Source organism: Haematobia irritans, chromosome 4 (assembly GCF_050003625.1).
Source record: "Haematobia irritans isolate KBUSLIRL chromosome 4, ASM5000362v1, whole genome shotgun sequence".
Lineage (NCBI taxonomy): Eukaryota > Metazoa > Arthropoda > Insecta > Diptera > Muscidae > Haematobia > Haematobia irritans.
In genome coordinates, this window is record NC_134400.1 from 218,873,898 (window position 1) to 218,896,837 (window position 22,940).

The following is a 22,940-nucleotide window of genomic DNA, read 5'->3' on the forward strand; positions in this document are numbered from 1 at the left end:
TATTTTTAACTTCCACGAAATTTTTGAGTTCTTCGCATCTTTATCTGTAATACAAATATGCTGTTTTTTTTTCAAATGTCTATTTTCTTGGTTCCGAATGTCTATTCTCTTTATTCCGAATACTCAATCTACTATTCAAATTAAATAATATTTAGACTTAAGCATACCAAATTTTTGGCCATATTATAAAACATTTTTCCGAAACAACATACAAGCGGTTTCACAGAAATTGCTCTCATTTCATTCTCTCGCTGTGTTATGTTGATATCTTTTTATTCAACCCTCCCGGTTTCCATCTCTATTTCTTTCTCTATACTAACTCTCTCTCTGTCGCTCTCTGAATAAAGTATCACAACATATATATGTTTACTCGAAATTTGTAAATTTATATATGTTTACATTCACGCATATTATTTTTATGAAACATTCATGCCCCAAACATAATATATTCTAACATATTAACATATGTGTCCCAAACATTTTGTGTTAGTTTAGGAACATTGCATGTTAGCACTTAAATATATTGTGTTTAAAAATTGTGCCCGAAACACATTTTGTTTATATCGGAACATATGAAAAACATATTTTTCTAACAGTGTAGAATTGAACTGAATTTGACATAAATTTAATGTCGTATCTCTTGACATCTGGATATTTTCTAAGTTTGATTGTATATCAACAATTATATAATGAATCTACAAGGTCATACCCATTCAATTTTGTTACACTGAAAAAAAAAAACCGTAGTTAAACTAACGCTAAATTTAACTTATTTTTACTGCAAGCAACAAATTATTTGCTTGTAGTTAAATTTTATTGTTTTTATACCCTCCACCATAGGATGGGGGTATATTAACTTTGTCATTCCGTTTGTAGCACATCGAAATATTGCTCTAAGACCCCATAAAGTATATATATTCTGGGTCGTGGTGAAATTCTGAGTCGATCTGAGCATGTCCGTCCGACCGTCCGTCTGTTGAAATCACGCTAACTTCCGAAGGAAACAAGCAATCGACTTGAAACTTGGTACAAGTAGTTGTTATTGATGTAGGTAGGATGGTATTGAAAATGGGCCATATCGGTCCACTTTTACGTATAGCCCCCATATAAACGGACCCCCAAATTTGGCTTGCGATTGCTCTAAGAGAAGCAAATTTCATCCGATCCGGCTGAAATTTGGTACATGGTGTTGGTATATGGTCTCTAACAACCATGCAAAAATTGGTCCATATCGGTCCATAATTGCATATAGCCACCATATAAACCGATCCCCCGATTTAGCTTCCGGAGCCTCTAAGAGAAGCAAATTTCATACGATCTGGCTGAAATTTGGTACATGGTGTTAGTACATTGTCTCTAATGACCATGCAAAAATTGGTCCACATCGGTGCATAATTATATATAGCCCCCATATAAACCGATCACCAGATTTGACCTCCGGTGCCTCTTGGAAGTCCAAAATTCATCTGATTCAGTTGATATTTGGTGCGTGGTGTTAATATATGGCCTCAAACACCCATGCAAAAATTGGTCGAAATCGGTATATAATTATATATAGCCCCCATATAAACCGATCCCCAGATTTGACCTCCGGAGCCCCTTGGAAGAGCAAAATTCATCCGATTCGATTGAAATTTGGTACGTGATGTTACTATATGCTAACCAACAACCATGCAGGAATTGGTTCATATCAGTCCATAATTATATATAGCCCCCATATAAACCGATCCCCAGATTTGACTCCGGTGCCTTTTGGAGAAGCAAAATTCATCCGATCTGGTTGAAATTTGGTACGTGGTGGTAGTATATGATATTTAGCAACCATGCCAAAAGTGGTCCATATCCGTCCATAACCATATATAGCCCCCATATAAACCGATCCCGAGATTTGGTTTTGGAGCCTCTTGGAGGAGCAAATTTCATCCGAGTCAGTTGAAATTTGGTACATTGTGTATATAGCCGTTAACATCCATGCCTAATTAGGTCCATATCGGTCTATAGTTATATATAGCCCTCAGATAAACGGATCCCCTATCACACAAAAATTGGTCCATATCAAATTCATAATTCTATATTGCCCCCATATACACGCAAAAAAATAATTCTTTCCTCCCAAACGAAATTTTAGACAAACAAAGTTCGTTTCTCATTTGCTTTTCGCTGTAAGGAAGTGTATTTGGAAGAAAAGTACATACTTTTTGTGATAAACGTTTATTCTTTTCCAGGATGTAAAAACAATTTCATAAAGACTAGCTCAACAAAAAAAAACATTATTTTCTTGCTAATTGCATTGTCCCTCACATCTTTCTCACATCCACAAGGATTTTTAGTTCTTAACACCTTTTCCTGTAATACCAACAATGTAGAAGAAATTACACGATTTTATAAATTTTTAAATTTTTTTTACCTTTCGCCTGGACGGAGAATCGAACCGCGGACCATGCACATTGTAAGCCAACACACTAACCACTGAGCTATGTACCTGTTATGGTCATCAATAGATAAATATCCATATAAGTTATATTTATATAGCATAGCTTGCGGCGCCCACGAACCGAATAAACAAAGTTTATTTAACAGAAACAAACATTTAGTTTGGCACCGTGGAGCAGTGGTAGCTACGTCCGACTCTCATGCCAAGGGTCGTGGGTTCGATCCCTGCTTCGACCAAAGTTTTTTTTTTTTTTTGTAACATATATTCTAGATATGTTCGGAAGATTCCGAAAAAATGTTCAACATTACATTGTACTATATTAAATTTTGAACTGTAAAATGTGTCTTTTTAAAGACCTAAAGTCAGAAAAGAACAGTGTTTGATATAAACGAAATTGACTGTGTTGTTATTTCAAAAATAACTTTTTTTATTGAAAAAATAAAAATTTTGTAACAAACGAATTTTTTTGGTGATAAAAGTTTAAAATTTTCGAAGCAATTCAAAAAACTCTAACAAAAGAAAAACGTTTTCGGTACACGTTTTCCAAACGTTTTTTTTCTTTGCGTGTAACATAAGCGACCTCCATATTTCAATTTTCATGTCGATTCGTAATTATTTGTAGACTTACCTATACATAACTTTTTTGTCTAATATATACCACGTATGGACTAACTCACAATTTAGAAAACGATGTTAGGAAGTTTTAAGATACCACAACCCAAGTAGTTCGATTGTGGATGACAGTCTTTCGTAGAAGTTTCTAAGCAATCCATGGTGGAGGGTACATAAGATTCGGCCTGGCTGAACTTACGGCCGTATATACTTGTTTTTTTTCGAAATTTTCCACTGCCCAATGAAATTTTCCTTTCGTTAAGTATGTCTCAAATATGGATATAAAGTTCAATGAGCATACAACCAGGTTCAATATGAACTAACGCAAAAGAAAATGTTAGTACTGTTTCTAAAAATAATAAGAATGAACTACTGTATGGCTAAAATGGTTATGATTTGGCACCAATACTAGGTTAAAGTGGCAGCCGGATTTAGTTTCAGGCTCCCTTAGACTATTCAGTCCATTTGCCGCAATTGAGTTTTTTCTTTACTTTTAGTTCATTTTTTTTCTTCTGTAATTTCGTGAATTGTAGTCAAACAGTACACCCACCAGGCAGGGCATTACTTTTACAGTCTTTTATTTTGTTTGTCTAAAATGTCGTTCCTGACAAATAAAAAATTCTATGCTCTCAATGTATTTATGCTGTTTCCCTGTATTCTATAAAAGTTTCAAATTCCATTGTATTGGGTCTGGGGTCCTATTTTTGTTAGATTAAATATTTAAATTTGAAATAGATTTTTAAAATTCCTCCTAAATAGCTCTATCCAATTATTATCTATTGTTGGGAATTTCGTGATCCCTCATTTAGCCTATTTAAAGGAAACGGTATGTAAAACTAACAAAATAAATTGTTGTTCGTGTAAATTCCATGAATTCATTTCAAGCCTTAAATTAGAGCATTGTTTGCGGTGGTTGACTTCCCAAATAATTAAGCCATCCTCCTGGGCAGATAAACAAATGTTTTCCGTCCAATTTGACATGATAACATTTGACTTTGGTTACCTCTCACACTCTCATACAAATCACAAAAATTTACTTTAGCTACACAAACTTTTCATGTAGTAAATCCAAATAATCTTTAGTTAAATAAAGCCTTCCTCTCTTGAACCCCCTTGTTAACCAAAATCAGTTATTTTTAGTTGAATAAAATTTTTGCAAGGGCGGAAGGACGAAATATTTTGCATTCATATGTATTTGCATAGTTTGTCGCATGACTATGCCTTGCTTACCTTTTCCAGGATATGAGGGATTACCGCGTTTCGTGGTTTGCTTTGTCAGCCTTATGCTTGTTTGTATTTACCTTCCATAAACTTCTGATTCCTCCGGCCACCAAAGGAAGCATGTGTTCCCAGAAAACCAAATGTCTAAATAAATCCAGGACTATATATAGTCTAGTACCCTAGTGCGATTACTCACAACCACTCAGTGTTAGAATTTGTGGGTTTTTGTTGATAAAAGATCATCCTTTCAATATCCTGAATTTGTGTTTGTGTGAAAGTATGTGCGAGTGTGTCACAAATAAGCTCCATTGGTAGTGAAGTTAATCGCATGTGTAAAGTGTGTAAAGAATTGAAAAGGCAACAATGGCCAAAGTGTCAAATATGAGAGAGTATGTTAGGAAATGCCTTTATGTGTTTTCTTGTGGATTATGTTTTTTTTTTTCAGGGAAATTGTAGTAGATTTAAAATATAAGGCAAATATGTGATATTAACTTAGTTGATGTCGATTTTTTTAAATCGAAGAACTATGCAACTAGCATGATATGTGCCTGGTAATAAATGAAAATGGGGCATACGTCAAGCCAAGTTATTATCGATTATGGATAAATAGGAGTGAAGAGGCTGCAATTCTAAGTTGGACCAAAACTAGCTAATCTGCATCGAAGTGCATGGAGCCACCATGGTGCAATGGTTAGCATGCCCGCCTTGCATACAAGGGCGGGCATGGTCGATCCAAGCTTCGACCGAACGCAAACAACTTTTTCATCAGTGGATTATCCCCCCTCATTAATACTGGTGACATTTCTGAGTGTTTCTAAGCTTCTAAGCGGTCTTACAACAATGTGAAACTCCGTTCGGCCTTTGTCATTAAGCATACAATTTTGGAAAAATGTTTGTCTAGTAAAAAAAAAAAATTGCAAAATTTTATATAGAAATAAAATTTTGCAAAATTTTGTTTCTATAGAAAATTTTCTAAAGAAATAAATTTTGGCAAAATTTTCTATAGAAATCAAATTTTGACCAAATTTTCTAATAAAAAATCTATTACTATAAAATTTTGACAAAATTTTCTATAGAAATAACATTTTGACTTAAATTTATAGAAATAAAGTTATCAATAGAAATAAAATTTTGAAAAACTTTTTGTGTAACAAACCAAATTTTGCAAAATTTTCTATAGAAATAAAATTTTGCAAAATATTCTATAGAAACAAAATTTTGACTCAATTTTCTATAGAAAAAATATTTCTATAGTAATAAAATTTTGAATAAATTTTTTTATAGAATTAAAATTTTGACAAAATTTGCTATAGAAATAAAATTTTGACAAAACTTTTTATAGAAATAACATTTTGACAAAATTTTCTATAAAAAACAACTTTGAAAAAATTTTCTGTCAATATTCCATATGGCCTTAAAATAAAATTAAAAACAAAAAAAATAATTTCGATTGTTCGACATATTTCAAATAAATTGATATGGGCATTAAAATGGATCGATCCAGCCCATCTGTTAGTGTTTTAAAAAATTTGGTTTAGCCGGAGTCGGAGTCCAGCAAAATTTTTACCACTCCGACTCCAGCAAAATCTTCAGACTCCGACTCCGGCTCCACAGCCCTGTTCACTACTGTGGTGTCACAATGGAGGAGAATAAGTGAGGCTGAAATAAATCGGGCTGCCAATTTACCCTAACACTTCAAGTACTGTGTTAGTCTTGTAATTTTTCAAAGTTTTTTTTTTTTTTTTTTTTTTTTTGTAGCAAAATCCTCATTCATAGAATTCTGTCCATTTTCTTTTTTTGTATCTGATGCAAATCTTGAATTCAAGGTAAATCGCTGGACGACTCTCTGCCATAGTTCTGAATGGCTGAATTCCATTAGTTTTTTGCTTCGTAGTCCATTGTTCTACCGCAGAATTAAAAATTGATTTTTTTGAATTGCTGGGCATCTACCAGATTGTAGATGGGATTGCATATGGTTTCTTCTAGGAAGCAATCCAGCTTTAAATCCAGGTTATATAATTTTTAAACCAGAATATAGATCTCGAGTTGTCAATTGTCTTCTTGCATTTTTTAACAAAGCTTTTTACACACAACGAAAAAATACTTTCCTCCAGGACGAAATTTTATACAAACGAAATTTCCCTTCGTTATAAAGTATTTTCCTTACTATCAAGTAAACCTGAATTTTCGATAATTTTTTAAATGTCAAAATGAAACATTGCTTGTATACAATTTGGGAGCCACCGTGGTGCAATGGTTAGCATGCCCGCCTTGCATACACAAGGTCGTGGGTTCGATTCCTGCTACGACCGAACACCAAAAAGTTTTTCAGCGGTGGATTATCCCACCTCAGTAATGTTGGTGACATTTCTGAGGGTTTCAAAGCTTCTCTAAGTGGTTTCACTGGAATGTGGAACGCCGTTCGGACTCGGCTATAAAAAGGAGGTCCCTTGTCATTGAGCTTAACATGGAATCGGGCAGCACTCAGTGATAAGAGAGAAGTTCACCACTGTGGTATCACAATGGACTGAATAGTCTAAGTGAGCCTGATACATCGGGCTGCCACATAACCTAACCTAACCTAACCTTGTATACAATTTGTTCCAGCAAATAACAGGTTGGCTGATAAGTCCCCGGTCTGACATCTATGTGTCACTAGTATTAAATGCATATTATTTTTATATAGTACCAACCTTTAAATAATTCGTGTCAAAATTTGACGTCTGTAAGTCAATTAGTTTGTGAGATAGAGCGTCTTTTGTTATTGGTATGCAAAATTCAAGCGTGGTGAAATGAGCACGGAGGACGGTGAACGCAGTGGACACCCGAAAGAGGTGGTTACCGACGAAAACATCAAAAAAATCCACAAAATGATTTTGAATGACCGTAAAATGAAATTGATTGAGATAGCAGAGGCCTTAAAGATATCAAAGGAACGTATTGGTCATATCATTCATCAATATTTGGATATGCGGAAGCTCTGTGCAAAATGGGTGCCGAGCGAGCTCACATTTGACCAAAAACAACAATGTGTTGATGATTCTGAGCGGTGTTTGCAGCTGTTAACTCGTAATACACCCGAGTTTTTCCGTCGATATGTGACAATTAATGAAACATGACTCCATCACTACACTCCTGAGTCCAATCGACAGTCGGCTGAGTGGACAGCGACCGGTGAACCGTCTCCGAAGCGTGGAAAGTCTCAAAAGTCCGCTGGCAAAGTAATGGCCTCTGTTTTTTGGGATGCGCATGGAATAATTTTTATCGATTATCTTGAGAAGGGAAAAACCATCAACAGTGACTATTATATGGCGTTATTGGAGCGTTTGAAGGTTGAAATCGCGGCAAAACGGCCCCATATGAAGAAGAAACAAGTATATACGGCCTTAAGTTCGGCCAGGCCGAATCTTATGTACCCTCCACCATGGATTGCGTAGAAACTTCTACGAAAGACTGTCATCCACAATCGAAGTACTTGGGTTGTGGTATCTTAAAACTGGTTGCTAATGACCATATACTAGCACAATGTACCAAAATTCAAATCACTCGGATGAAATTTGCTCCTCCAAGAGGCTCCAAAACCAAATCTCGAGATCGGTTTATATGGGGCTATATATGATTATGGACTGATATGGACCACTTTTGGCATGGTTGTTAAATATCATATACGATAACCACGTACCAAATTTCAAGCAGATATATGGGAGCTATATATAATTATGGGCTGATAGGGACCAATTCCTGCATGGTTGTTGGATACCATATACTAACATCACGTATTAAATTTCAACCGAATGGGAAGACTTTTGCTCTTCCAAGGGGCTCTGGAGGTCAAATCTGGGGATCGGTTTATATGGGGCCTATATATGATTATGGACCGATTTAGACCAATTTTTGCATGGGAGTTTGAGGCCATATATTAACACCACGTACACAATTTCAACTGAATCAGATAAATTTTGGTCTTCCAAGAGGCTCCGGAGGTCAAATCTGGTGATCGGTTTATATGGGGGCTATATATAATTATGGACCGATGTGGACTAATTTTTGCATGGTTGTTAAAGACCATATACTAACACCATGTACCAAATTTCAGCCGGATCGGATGAAATTTGCTTCTCTTAGAGGCCTCGCAAGCCAAATCGGGGGATCGGTTTATATGGGGGCTATATATAATTATGGACCGATGTGGACCAATTTTTGCATGGTTGTTAGAGACCATATACTAACACCATGTACCAAATTTCAGCCGGATCAGATGAAATTTGGTTCTCTTAGAGGCTTCGCAAGCCAAATCGGGGGATCGGTTTATATGGGGGCTATATATAATTATGGACCGATGTGGACCAATTTTTGCATGGTTGTTAGAGACCATATACTAACACCATGTACCAAATTTCAGCCGGATCGGATGAAATTTGCATCTCTTAGAGGCCTCGCAAGCCAAATTTGGGGGTCCGTTTATATGGGGCCTATACGTAAAAGTGGACGGATATGGCCCATTTGCAATACCATCCGACCAACATCAATAACAACTACTTGCGCAAAGTTTCAAGTCGATAGCTTGTTTCGTTCGGAAGTTAGCGTGATTTCAACAGACGGACGGACGGACATGCTCAGATCGACTCAGAATTTCACCACGACCCAGAATATATATACTTTATGGGGTCTTAGATCAATATTTCGATGTGTTACAAACGGAATGACAAAGTTAATATACCCCCCATCCTATGGTGAAGAGCATAAAAAGTGTTGTCCACCAAGACAACGCACCGTGCCACAAGTCATAGAGAACGATGGCAAAAATTCATGAATTGGGCTTCGAATTGCTTCCCCACCCACCCTATTCTCCAGATCTGGCCCCAGCGACTTTTTCTTGTTCTCAGACCTTAAAAGGATGCTCGCAGGGAAAAAATTTGGCTGCAATGAGGAGGTGATCGCCGAAACTGACGCCTATTTTGAGGCAAAACCGAAGGAGTGCTACCAAAATGGTATCAAAAAATTGGAAGGTCGTTATAATCGTTGTATCGCTCTTGAAGGGAACTATGTTGAACTATGTTGAATGTTAGACCGGGGACTTATCAGTCAACCAAAAATAGATCTCATCTTTGTTGCAAATTTCAACTAACGATTCTATCACAGGACTGGTACCCGTACTCCAGTTTGTCTCAATTTTTACATTTTCATATAATTTATTGGTTTCTATTCTCTCTTGATAATAAAATCTAATTGGACCTACACATTTACTGAAATACAACTAACCGAATAATTTGTTGTCCAAAATATACTAAAAATTTTCCTTTCTGGAGCTTAATTCGGATGCTCATAATAAAACAAATTCCTAAGAGTTTGTCCCAGACTGGTTCATGAGGAACTCTCTATGGGGTACTTTTACTAAGTTGTCCCAGCATGTGCCCTTTAGAATGAGTCTTAAGTCGTGTCAGTTAAAACTTGCCCAACCTCCATTTTCTCTAATGGTGAGTTTAAAATTTTTTGGTGAACGGTGATATATAATCCCAGGGATCATACTGTGTTCCGATGCGCTCACCTTCTCAAATGTTTCACAATGAGAATCTTTATTCAATTCGGTTACCAGTTTTCGTCTCATACTCTGTATATTTTTTAATTCCTAGTGGCATCACATGTCATAAGAGAGTTTACAAGAAATATATCTCACATTGCATTCCGCTATGAGAAAGGAACACAAAATAGAACCTCCATTTTTATAAATTGGTAAAGCCTTTGGAATGTCCACCTATATATAATGACCTGTATGTGTGGTGGAAAAAACTTTGGTAACAGAAAACCCCGTACTTAAAATAGATGTGTTTTTTGACCAAAGTGCAACAAAACTAACGACAAGGCCAATGACGAAATCCACTATGAAAACCTACATCGAACCATATTTCCACCACCTCTAAGCTATGTGAGCACATGGAAAAACTACGGTTTTCTGGGTGAACAACGATAGACAAGATTGCTTTTTTTGCTTTTCATACTACACTCTGAGAAAGTGCGGACGTTGTTAATTATTTCCGTAAAGCTGGTCATTATAGTGAATATGACATCAGATGCAAATTACGATAACCTATACCAACACAATTAGTGATGTCCGGCACATCGATCCCACAATGGCGGGATTTCTGTACCAGATTTATCCAATGGCTCCAGCTCATCGGCCTACGGCTTGCGATTTAATTCGTATGTCACTTTTGAACATAATCATGATCGCGGTGACGTTAGAGGCAAAGCTAAACGGTACCTGAAGCTTGCACCGTTGTGATGAATACAATGTGCTGCGAAATAATCGCATTAGGAATGGAGGTGGAGGCCTTTCATATTGCAACGTTGCATGCAGTATAGACCTATCACGCTTGTGCCAGACACCAGTAACCCCTATGTGGTCATTAAATGTCTGGGACTGTGTAAATAGAGATATACATTGTGAATACAGGTAGAAAGGCAACATAAATATAAAATCGGCATTAAAGAGGAGTTCGAGACTTCATTATACGCAAAACGATTGACGATTATAGCTTGTAATTTACCGCAAATGTGATTATGGTTTAAAAGTACTCGGACCTATGGTTTAAAAGTACTCGCTCTTAAAATTAATACGCATTTAATACTATCGACGCCATCTATGCGTCAGACCGGGGACTTATCACCCAACCTGTTACAATGTGAATACATGTAGAAAAGCACCTCCTAAATGGGAGAAAATGTAAAATGTTTGTCGCAACCATATTATTTTCTCGGACATTATGTATCTGATTTCGAGAACTATTTGATGTTTGGCGTTAGGATTCTTCAATGCCCAATATGTACTTTGCAATTCACTCCTGGGAAATGACAAGAGAGTTATAGCTTTGGAGCAGATCGTTGATTCCATATTTTACATGTTAAACAAATTGATAACCTTTGAATAGCAGACTTTATCAACCAAACGATAGCCTATTGGTGGGAATACTTTAGAGATTACAATGATCACCGCTTCAGTGAGCTCCAGGCCTCACTAACATTCACGTTGCCCAGACAGTTTTTCGTGAGATCCAGCTTTATAAAATAGAGAGATTTTATATAAGGCAGCTTTCCACGCAACAGTATTTATAAAAATATTGTAGCTGAAACGGTAAAAGCTACACAAGGTTCATCCTGTTCTGCTACAGCAGAGTGTAGCCGATCATTGATTGGTAGAAGTGTAATTTAGGTGTGTTCCATCCGTAACCGCTTGCCTGGCTAATTCTACCCCAAAGTTTCTCGATCTGAACACAAGTTAATGTACCAATAGCGAACACACAACACTGCTACAACAAGAACATATGTAGCACATATCAAAGAATACTTCCTGTCAAATTTCGGAAGGATTTGAGTTTTGAGTCATAGTCGTATTTGTCAAAGTATTTGAGAAAATCGCTCAATACATATCAATGCTGTAACCGAATATGGTTTATTTCCTCGCAAGAACATCCCCAGTCCAAGTTGTGAATAAAAATTTCGTCTTGTACACTGAGGTGAAGAAAAAATTATTCCATGTAGACAAAACCAATTCAGAAAATCCAATGTCTCTAATATTGTCTTTGTATTTTTTCTTTTAGTGTAAAACTTGCTCCCGTTGTTATTGGTACTCCTGTGTCTGTTGTCTATGTTGTCAGTTTTGTTCTTGGTCATTGGTTATCGATTACTAGAGCACCAGGTTATTGGCACAATAAGCCTTTGGTTTGATGGGTATAGAGAACCGAATGACTACAACGATAACATAAACAAGAACTACAATATCATGCGGTATGCTGGCCAACATTGCTCATGGGCCATTATACAGTGGGGTGTTTTTTTCTTAAAACGAACACATATTTCAATTCCCTATCATTTGGTTATATTTTCATAACCCTAAAAAAAAACATAAAATCGGCATTAAGGAGGAGTTCAAGACTTCATTATAAGAAAAACAAATTCTTAACAGGTTGGCTGATAACTCCCCGGTTTAACAAAGAAACACACATTTTTTGTCAAAATTCGTTTTTATTATTCAACATAGTTCTCTTCAAGAGCGATACAACGATTATAACGACCTTCCAATTTTTTATACCATTTTGGTAGTACTCCTTCGGTTTTGCCTCAAAATAAGCCCCAGTTTCGGTGATCACCTCTTCATTGCAGCCAAATTTTTTCCCTGCGAGCATACGTTTGAGGTCTGAGAACAAGAAAAAGTCGCTGGGGGCCAGATCTGGAGAATACGGTGGGTGGGGAAGCAATTCGAAGCCCAATTCATGAATTTTTGCCATCGTTCTCAATATTGATGAATGATATGACCAACACGTTCCTTTGATATCTTTATGGCCTCTGCTATCTCGATCAACTTCATTTTACGGTCATTCAAAATCATTTTGTGGATTTTTTTGATGTTTTCGTCGGTAACCACCTCTTTCGGGCGTCCACTGCGTTCACCGTCCTCCGTGCTCATTTCACCACGCTTGAATTTTGCATACTAATCAATTATAGTTGATTCCCCTGGGGGCAGAGTCCGGAAACTCATTATCAAGCCAAGTTTTTGCTTCCACCGTATTTTTTTTTATACCCTGCGCCACACTGTGTTTTTTCCTTCAGAAAACAGTATTGTATGAAAACACGAAATTCCTTGTTTTCCATTTTTTTCACAATAACAAAAGTTGCTTCACAAAAGACGCTCTATCTCACAAACTAATTGATTTACAGACGTAAAATTTTGACACGAATCATTTGAAGGTTGGTACTATATAAGAATTATATGCATTTAATTCTAGCGACGCCATCTATGTGTTAGACCGGGGACTTATCAGCCAACCTGTTAAATGAAAATGGACCGATAAAGCATTTTGAGTCAATCACTTCGGTTTTGCCTCAAAATAGGCCTCAGTTTCGGCCAAATTTTTTTCCCTGCGAGCATCCTTTTGAGGTCTGAGAACAAGAAAAAGTCGCTGGCGGCCAGATCTGGAGAATACGGTGGGTGGGGAAGCAATTCGAAGCCCAATTCATGAATTTTTGCCATCGTTCTCAATGACTTGTGGCACGGTGCATTGTCTTGATGGAACAACACTTTTTTCTTCTACATACGGGGCCGTTTTGCCGCGATTTCGACCTTCAAACGCTCCAATAACGCCATATAATAGTCACTGTTGATGGTTTTTTCCCTTCTCAAGATAATCGATAAAAATTATTCCATGCGCATCCCAAAAAACAGAGGCCATTACTTTGCCAGCGGACTTTTGAGTCTTTCCACGCTTCGGAGACGATTCACCGGTCATTGTCCACTCAGCCGACTGTCGATTGGACTCAGGAGTGTAGTGATGGAGCCATGTTTCATCCATTGTCACATATCGGCGGAAAAACTCGGGTGTATTACGAGTTAACAGCTGCAAACACCGCTCAGAATCATCAACACGTTGTTGTTTTTGGTCAAATGTGAGCTCGCGCGGCACCCATTTTGCACAGAGCTTCCGCATATCCAGGGTTGGCCTGTCACAAACTGTGACTTTTGCGACATACATTTGCGACGGTATAATACGTATGTCGCAAAAGTCGTAAACCTACTGTAGAAAACCAAATTTTGAATAGAAGAAATCCTGAAAATTTTTAAATTTAGTTTGACAGCATTCGCTGTGAGTGTCTGCAGAAATTTGTGAAAGTTTTCCCATGGTCAAGCCTATTTTCTTAGGTGGTATCGAAATTCCCGTTGGTGAGTGTGCAAAATACCTTGGGGTTATATTGGACAGGAGACTGAACTTAAAGCTAAGAAAGGACGAGAAAATCCACGGTTACCCTGTACTCGTGCAAAAGGCAATAGGGAAAATGTGGGGACTAAAACCGAAAATTGTGAACATTCCTAAGAATTGCAACTTCTTCGCACATACCATCGTCTTGGATATCATCGAATTCGCTGCCTAGCTGACGCCACTAAAGTATTTTGAGTTTGCGACTTTTATTACTTTTTCTACATTTACGACGCGTATGTTACGTTTACAACTTTGCGACAGTCGCAAACCTAAAAATGTTTGATACAGACCATCTCTCCGCATATCCAAATATTGATGAATGATATGACCAACACGTTCCTTTGATATCTTTAAGGCCTCTGCTATCTCGATCAACTTCATTTTACGGTCATTGAAAATCATTTTGTGGATTTTTTTGATGTTTTCGTCGGTAACCACCTCTTTCGGACGTCCACTGCGTTCACCGTCCTCCGTGCTCAGTTCACCACGCTTGAATTTTGCATACCAATCAATTATTCCCTGGGACAGAGTCCGGAAACTCATTATCAAGCCATGTTTTTGCTTACACCATACTTTTTCCCTTCAGAAAACAGTATTTTATCAAAACACTTTTTCAAAACATTTTTTTTCACAATAACAAAATTTGCTTCCAAAAGACGCTCTATTCTCACAAACTAATTGACTTACAGACGTCAAATTTTGACACGAATCATTTGAAGGTTGGTACTATATAAAAAATAATATGCATTTAATACTAGCCTGTTACGTTTGATGATTATAGCTTGCCATTTTCCGGGATCGCAAATGTGATTATGTTTTAAAAGTACAGAATTTTTCCCAAATCTGCACTCGGACCTATCTTCGCTCTTTCATATATGAACGGTACGGACCATGGTAGGATGATTTTTTTTAAATAATATTATTTATTCATGATAGTTCAATACAATGTTAACAATTTACCACCCCAGCGCCTTATAGGCTTATAGAGGCTTATCTGACAACTAACTAAAGTTCAACTATTATTTATAAATTATCTGAATATTCAAGATTACAAAAATTCTTCTAGATTTTCTATAATGTACTTTCTCAAATTATTTTTAAAAGTAGATATCCCTGAACTATTCTTCAGACTATGAGGTAAAGGATTGTAGTGACTTGTTCCAGCATATCGAATTCTTTGTTTCGTTACTTCCAACCGACATCTTACTGTTTTTATATTATTTTACTGCCTTGTATCTCGTCCACTGCTCATAATTGTTCTTTGAAAAATGTTCGTTCTTCCACCGACTCCATTCAATACTTTGAACATGTAGAGCAATAATCCTTGCTTATATAATCCATATACCGGAATTACATATTTGTTTTAGTGCAATTTGGAACGCCGTTCGGACTCGGCTATAACAAGGAGGCCCCTTGTCATAAAGCTTAACATGGAATCGGGCAGCACTCAGTGATAAGAGAGAAGTTCACCTATGTGATATCACAATGGAATGAATAGTCTAAGTGAGCCTGATGCATCGGACTGCCACCTAACCTAACTCTTATAAATGAGTACTGCCCGATTCTTTGTTTAGCTCAATGACAAGGGATCTCATTTTTATAGCCTAGTTCGAACGGCGTTTCACATTGCACTGCCATCATTTAGAGAAGTTTTGGAATACTCAGAAATATTGCCAGCAATACTGAGAGGAGATAATTCACGACGAAAAAACTTTTTGGGGTTTGGTTGTAACTGAGATTGAAGCCATGACCCTTTGTATGAAAGGCAGACATGGTAACCATTGCACCATGGTGGCTCCCTTGCATAACATAAGAGAAGGCCGTAACATCAAAATAGCGATTCAATCCCAAGTTTGAACTGAAATATATTAAAACAAGTACTCGTATATACAGCAGTAAGTTCGCCCGGGCCGAATCTTAAGTACCCACTACCATGAATCAAATATAATATTTTCCTTTGCAAATTCTTCGTCGTAGCGACTTAATTGATAATATATAGAATTTCAGGGGATTTCATGACAAATATTCTCCCAAGCAGATCAGTTCAACCAGTACGCTTCCCGAAGATACATTTAAAAATTTTACCTGAAATTGTACATTCAGTTTCAAGCAATTTTCATGATCAGTGCGCCTTCTATATCGGTCTATATGACGGTCCTAGAATCTAGACCCCAAATCGGGCCGGTTTTTACGGGGGGCTATATCAAAACCTGTACTGATGCACAATATTATATACAGCACAATTATTTACAGTCCTAAAAAACTCTAGATTTTCAGGCAAGTAGGATATAAACTATGGTTTCCGGAAGCCCTATAAGTAAAATCAGGAGATCAGTCTATATGGGGGCTATATCAAAACATGGTCTGATACTCACCATTTTTGAAAAACCTCTTTAGGGTCCTAAAATACCTCTAGATTTTCAATTTTAGGTACATTGCATAAAAACTACGGATTCAAGAAGCCCAATAAGTAAAATCGGGAGATCGGTCTATATGGGGGCTATACCAAATCATGGACCGATAATTAACATTTTTGAAAAACCTCTTTATGGTCCTAAAATACCTCTAGATTTTAAATTTTAGGTACATTGCATAAAAACTACGGATTCTAGAAGGCCAAGAAATACAATCGGGAGATCGGACATTATGGGGGCTATACCAAATCATGGACCGATAATCACCATTTTCGGCACACCTCTTTATGGTCCTAAAATACCTCTAGATTTCCAATTTCAGGCAAATTTGATAAATTTGCCCAAGAACTAAAATCGAGAGATCGGTCCATGTGGGGGCTATATGAAAACATGGACCGATACACATCTTTACGGCCCCAAAATACTTCTACATTTCAAATTTTAAGCAAATTGGTTAAAAACTACGGTTTCTATAAGCCCAAGACCCCAAATCGGGAAGTCGGTTTATATGGGGTCTATATCAAAACCTGGACCGATATAGCCCATCTTCGAACTTGACCTGCCTGCAGACAAAAGACGAGTTTGTGCAAAATTTCAGTACGATAGCTTCATTATTGAAGACTGTAGCGTGATTACAACAAACAGACAACCAGACAGACTGACATGGCTATATCGTCTTAGAATTTCTCCCTGATCAAGAATATATATACTTTATATAGTCGGAAATCGATATTTCGATGTGCTACAAACGGAATGACAAACTTATTATACCCCCATCACCATTATATGGTGGTGGGTATAAAAAGTACCACATATTTTGGAAATGTTTGGTGGAAGGTAGTGGAAGACATCGTTGGATATGAGTATGGGAACGGGGACCTCGTCTTTGTCCGAAATCCGCATTTGATCGTAATCCACGTAGCAGTGGTAGAAACCTTGCTCGTGAGCTGAATATATCGCGAGAATACGAGATGCAACATATGTTGAAAAATGAGATTGGACTAAAACCATTGAAGTTCCAAAAAGTGTAAAACCTCACCGATGCACAAAAAGACATAGAGGGGAAAGTCAGGAAATGCTTCGCTTGCACGACATCGGCCAGTTACCAATTTTGGTTTTCTCCGATTGAGCAGTTCCAAATTAAGCAGTTTGTGAATAAACAAAATGACCGAGTTTACTTGCCAAAGAGATGAGCTGAAAATTCAATTTTGATCTCAAGCGCCACATGTTAATGATATGGGCTCGTCTTTCACCTCTCGAAAAATTATATCAAATATTATTAAAAATTCGGGGTGAACAATATTCAAAAATGCTAAATATTAAAAAATTCTGATTACTAATTATGTTTCGGTGAAAATGTCGAAGACAACGTACTCGATAGAGATTCTCCTCCCCGACCATGTTCCAAGTAAAGGTTATACCGAATTTTTGTCGCGGGACAACTTTCAACCGTCTCTGAAAACTTTAAGTAAATATTGAAACTTGTGGTAAATCGACTTTTCCCATCCAGATTAAAGAATGAGAAAATCCACGACAATATAGGCTGAGGCCTATTAAAAGAAATGTATCCCATTGTGCGATGACCAAGTCCGAATTGTTGCCCTCGATGTTGGTGGCGATTTTTATGTTCCATGCAAATAAAAATCGATATTTAATTTAAAATTCTGCCAACACCTTCCGTAATTACAACGACAATAAACACCAGCTAAAAAAGGCCTGAAAACAAGTGCTCATGTATAACCCCCCACATACACGCACACACTCATACAATTTTGTATGTAAATTTGTTTATATGAAGAACACAACATTGTACTGTCGCCTGGCCCTCTTTTTTTATCAAGTTGGCTTAACTTCTAGACTTAGGGCGATTGGAGGAAACTACCTTAGACTGAAACTATTGACTATCACTATGATGAACCATTTTGGGATATTGTTTTTGTTTATTTTAAGTATAAATAGCAAACAATTTAAATTATTTGTTATCAGTTTAATTAAATCATTTTGATAAACCACAAGTATCTTCCAAGCACAACAACAACAACAAAACAAAATGTTCAAATTCGTAAGTTTATGTAAAACCAAGAAAGTCACTTCCTTTCTAGCTTGTTGTTTGTTTTGGGTTTGGGCAGGAAAGGATAAAAAAGTTTGAAAATGTTATTAAACGATTTCCTTCTTTTCACATTTTCCACTGGTCTCTTCCTTTTTGATGTGATCCATTTAGTTCGCCTTGTGTTTGATGGCTATCGTTGCCTTGGCCGCTGCTAAGCCTGGTATTGTTGCTCCTTTGGCTTACACTGCTCCTTATGTGGCTGCTGCTCCCTACACTGCCGCCTACACAGCTGCCTATACTGCTCCCTATGCCGCTGCCTCCTATGTTGCTGCCTCACCTTATGTAGCAGCTCCATATGCTAGTGCTTACACTTATCCTTATGCTGCCTCTTACTTCTTGCGTAAATAGATCGGAAACTTGGCGTTGTAATTTTGATGAACATTTAATGGCTAAAGTGTGTTGAACGATTTGTGACTTTAAATAAAATCACTCTTGCTTAAAATACAAGAGCGGAAACAAAAAAAAAAACTTTATTTTATGATTTTTATGGTATATGGGAATTGAATCCATGTTCATTCACAACTTTGGTGAAATATACTACAAAATTGGGAAGGAGAGAAAACAGGTTCAATATATGCCGACCATACTGAATAAAATATCTCAAATGACTCCATATGTAAGATTATACAATCTACACAAAATTGAGGACAAATTTCTTTAAAATAAAGACATTTTTATAAAAAAAAATGTTTTCAAGATGTTTTGAAGATTTTCCATCATTAAGAAAATCAATGCAAATTAAGAAAACAATGTTTGCTCTGAAGTATTAGATATAATTTGGATTTTTAAACTGATGCATCACTGATTGATCACAAGTGAGTTTGAAATATAGGGCTGTCACTATACCTACACTGAAAAAAATATTCACGTGATTTTAAAGATTACGCAAGCTAAATTTTGGAATGCAAAATTTACAAAATATTAAGGACAAATTTCTTTAAAACAATGAAGTTTTAATTAAAATAATATTTATAATCTTTGCTTCAAAAATTTTTCCATTAAATTTAGGACACAAATTTTGTAAATTTGCGTCCCTCGGTTAAAGCATGTCTTTGAACTAAGGCTAATTTTCCTTAAAGTAAAGAAAGACATTTTTGATTTAAAGAAATTGTCCTTAAATTAACTTAAATATTGAAACTTTAGATTTAAGATAAAAACGCTTCAAATATAGGCTAAGACTTATTTTGAGGATTTAGCGTCTTTGGTTTAAAGTTTTTTTTTTTATATTTGTTGTTTTGATCTCAGCTTTAAAACCATTGTGTTGACTAAACTACAAGAGTTGCTTAGCCAACAGAGGAAAAGAATGTTTGTCAAATTTATTTGGGCAAAGCCCTATAGACTGCAAGATGGTTGGATGGACGTACGTTTCGGAATTACCACATTCCTCATCAGCATCCTCTACTTGCGGCAAAACTATCAACCATTTATAAGAATAAATTCAGGCAGTTCACTAAACCCATGGTGAACTACACTTGAACCTTCCAAACCTTTTTTTTAGAATTAAGAAAACATTTTTCACTTTGAAGTACCCGTTATAATTTGGATTTTTAAACTGAAATTTATTTGTACGTGAGTACCTTTATAAATAAACCGCGAAAAGAGAATGAAAATTTGATAAATGAGATCTGTATCCTAATTTTAATTTCATTGGTCGTAGATTTAAAACCAGATAGGTCGTTCAAACATTTATTTATTTTAAAGAAGTCGCATCTTTGGCTCGGAATCAATACCAAAATCCTTAAGGGAAGGTCATAAGCTTTGCATCCAAGTAAACTTTTTTTTTTCTTGAGTGTAACCTCACATTTATTTGTACATTAATACCTTTGGTGATATATTGTGAAAAGAAAATTCGATAAATGAGATGTGTATTCTAATTTTAAATTTATAGGACCTAGATTTAAAGTTAAAAAAGGTCCTTAAAAATGTCTTAAGTTTATGGAATCGGCATCTTTGGTTGGAAATCAATACCAAAAATCGCCAAGAGAAGGTCGAAATATATGAATTCGAGTAAAAATTTTTTGAGTGTAGTTTATGAACATTATATGCTTGCACTATAATCCCTCCAGCTATAGACCCATCAGTCTACTAGGTTAGGTTAGGTTAGGTGGCAGCCCGAAGTATCAGGCTCACTTAGACTATTCAGTCCATTGTGATACCACTTGGGTGAACTTCTCTCTTATCACTGAGTTCTGCCCGATTCGATGTTAAGCTCAATGACAAGGAACCTCCTTTTTATAGCCGAGTCCGAACGGCGTTCCACATTGCAGTGAAACCACTTAGAGAAGCTTTGAAACCCTCAGAAATGTCACCAGCATTACTGAGGTGGGATAATCCACCGCTGAAAAACTTTTTGGTGTTCGGTCGAAGCAGGAATCGAACCCACGACCTTGTGTATGCAAGGCAGGCATGCTAACCATTGCACCACGGTGGCTCCTTGTCTACTAAGCAATCTAGGCAAAGTGTATGAAAAATGTATTTTCTTCAGACTCAACGATTATATCACATATCACAAACTCTTTACTAAAGAGCAATTTGACTTTAAAAGACAGCGCAGCACCGTCCACCAAGTAAAAATAATTCATACTAAAATCATCACAAATACACGACTGGAGTGGTACTTTTAGATATCGAAAAGGCCTTCGATACAGTGTGGCATTACGGACTAGTATTTAAAATGATTTCTATGAATATCCCAAAATACCTCTGTAAAATAATTGCCGATTTTCTCTCCAATAGAACGTTTGCAGTATTCGTAAATAACTGCACCTCTTCACAAAAGTCAATCCCAGCTGGTCTCCCTCAAGGGTCAATACAATTGGCGATAAAATTTTGATTTCAAAGCTACGAAAAGCTTCGATGTTGCCTACTATGGAGACGATACGCACTAATAACAGCTTGGCTGATAAGTCCCCGGTCTAACAAAGAAAAACACATTTTTTTGTCAAAATTGGTTTTTATTATTCACCATAGTTCCCTTCTATACGATTATAACGGTCTTCCAATTTTTTGATACCATTTTGGTAGTACTCCTTCGGTTTTGCCTCAAAATAGGCCTCAGTTTCGGCGATCACCTCTTCATTGCAGACAAATTTTTTCCCTGCGAGCATCCTTTTTAGGTCTGAGAACAAGAAAAAGTCGCTGGGGCCCAGATCTGGAGGATACGGTGGGTGGGGATGCAATTCGAAGCCCAATTCATAAATGTTTGCCATCGTTCTCAATGACTTGTGGCACGGTGCGTTGTCTTGGTGGAACAACACTTTTTTCTTCTTCATATGGGGTCGTTTTGCCGCGATTTCGACCTTCAAACGCTCCAATAACGCCATATAATAGTAACTGTTGATGGTTTTTCCCTTCTCAAGATGATCGATAGAAATTATTCCATGCGCATCCCAAAAAACAGATGTCATTACTTTGCCAGCGGACTTTTGAGTCTTTCCACGCTTCGGAGACGGTTCACCGGTCGCTGTCCACTCAGCCGACTGTCGATTGGACTCAGGAGTGTAATGATGGAGCCATGTTTCATCCATTGTCACATATTGACAGAAAAACTCGGGTGTATTACGAGTTAACAGCTGCAAACACCACTCAGAATCATCAACACGTTGTTGTTTTTGGTCAAATGTGAGCTCGCGCGGCACCCATTCTGCACAGAGCTTCCGCATATCCAAATATTGATGAATGATATGACCACCACGTTCCTTTGATATCTTTAAGGCCTCGGCTATCTCGATCAACTTCATTTTACGGTCATTCAAAATCATTTTGTGGATTTTTTTGATGTTTTCGTCGGTAACCACCTCTTTCGGGCGTCCACTGCGTTCACCGTCCTCCGTGCTCATATCACCACACTTGAATTTTGCAAACCAATCAATTATTGTTGATTTCCCTGGGACATAGTCCGGAAACTCATTATCAAGCCAAGTTTTTGCTTCCACCGTATTTTCCCCCTTCAGAAAACAGTATTTTATCAAAACACGAAATACCTTTTTTCCATTTTTTTCACAATAACCAAAGTTGCTTCACAAAAGACGCTCTATCTCACAAATTAATTGATTTACAGACGTCAAATGTTGACACGAATCATTTGAAGGTTGGTACTATATAAAAATAATATGCATTTAATACTAGCGACGCCATCTATGTGTCAGACCGGGGACTTATCAGCCAACCTGTTATGTAAACCTATGAAATTTCGGATGAATAAAATTAATTGAATTGAATATGGTTGCACTTAAAAATAATGTGCTAACAAATTAAGTTGAAAAGTATAAAAATGAGTACAAAATTCAGTAACTGGCCATTGTCATGCAAACGAAGCAACTCCTTAGAACTTGCCAGTCTAACGATGTTTGGGCATCGGCGAGATCTTGCACTGCTTGGTACTTGATTGGCTTTAG

The 22,940-nt window shown here is 36.9% G+C and overlaps 2 protein-coding genes across 2 annotated transcripts in view; both read left to right on the forward strand.

Moving 5' to 3' along the window:
* LOC142236606 (uncharacterized) overlaps window positions 1-22,940 on the forward strand; it is a 747,498-nt gene that overhangs the window by 116,949 nt on the left and 607,609 nt on the right. The gene's annotated exons all lie outside the window — the stretch shown is intronic.
* On the forward strand, window positions 18,400-19,011 carry LOC142235224 (uncharacterized). The gene is made up of 2 exons (XM_075306489.1): window positions 18,400-18,495; window positions 18,655-19,011. Exons 1-2 carry the CDS (start codon window positions 18,484-18,486, stop codon window positions 18,889-18,891), a joined length of 249 nt encoding a protein of 82 aa, XP_075162604.1. The 5' UTR covers window positions 18,400-18,483; the 3' UTR covers window positions 18,892-19,011.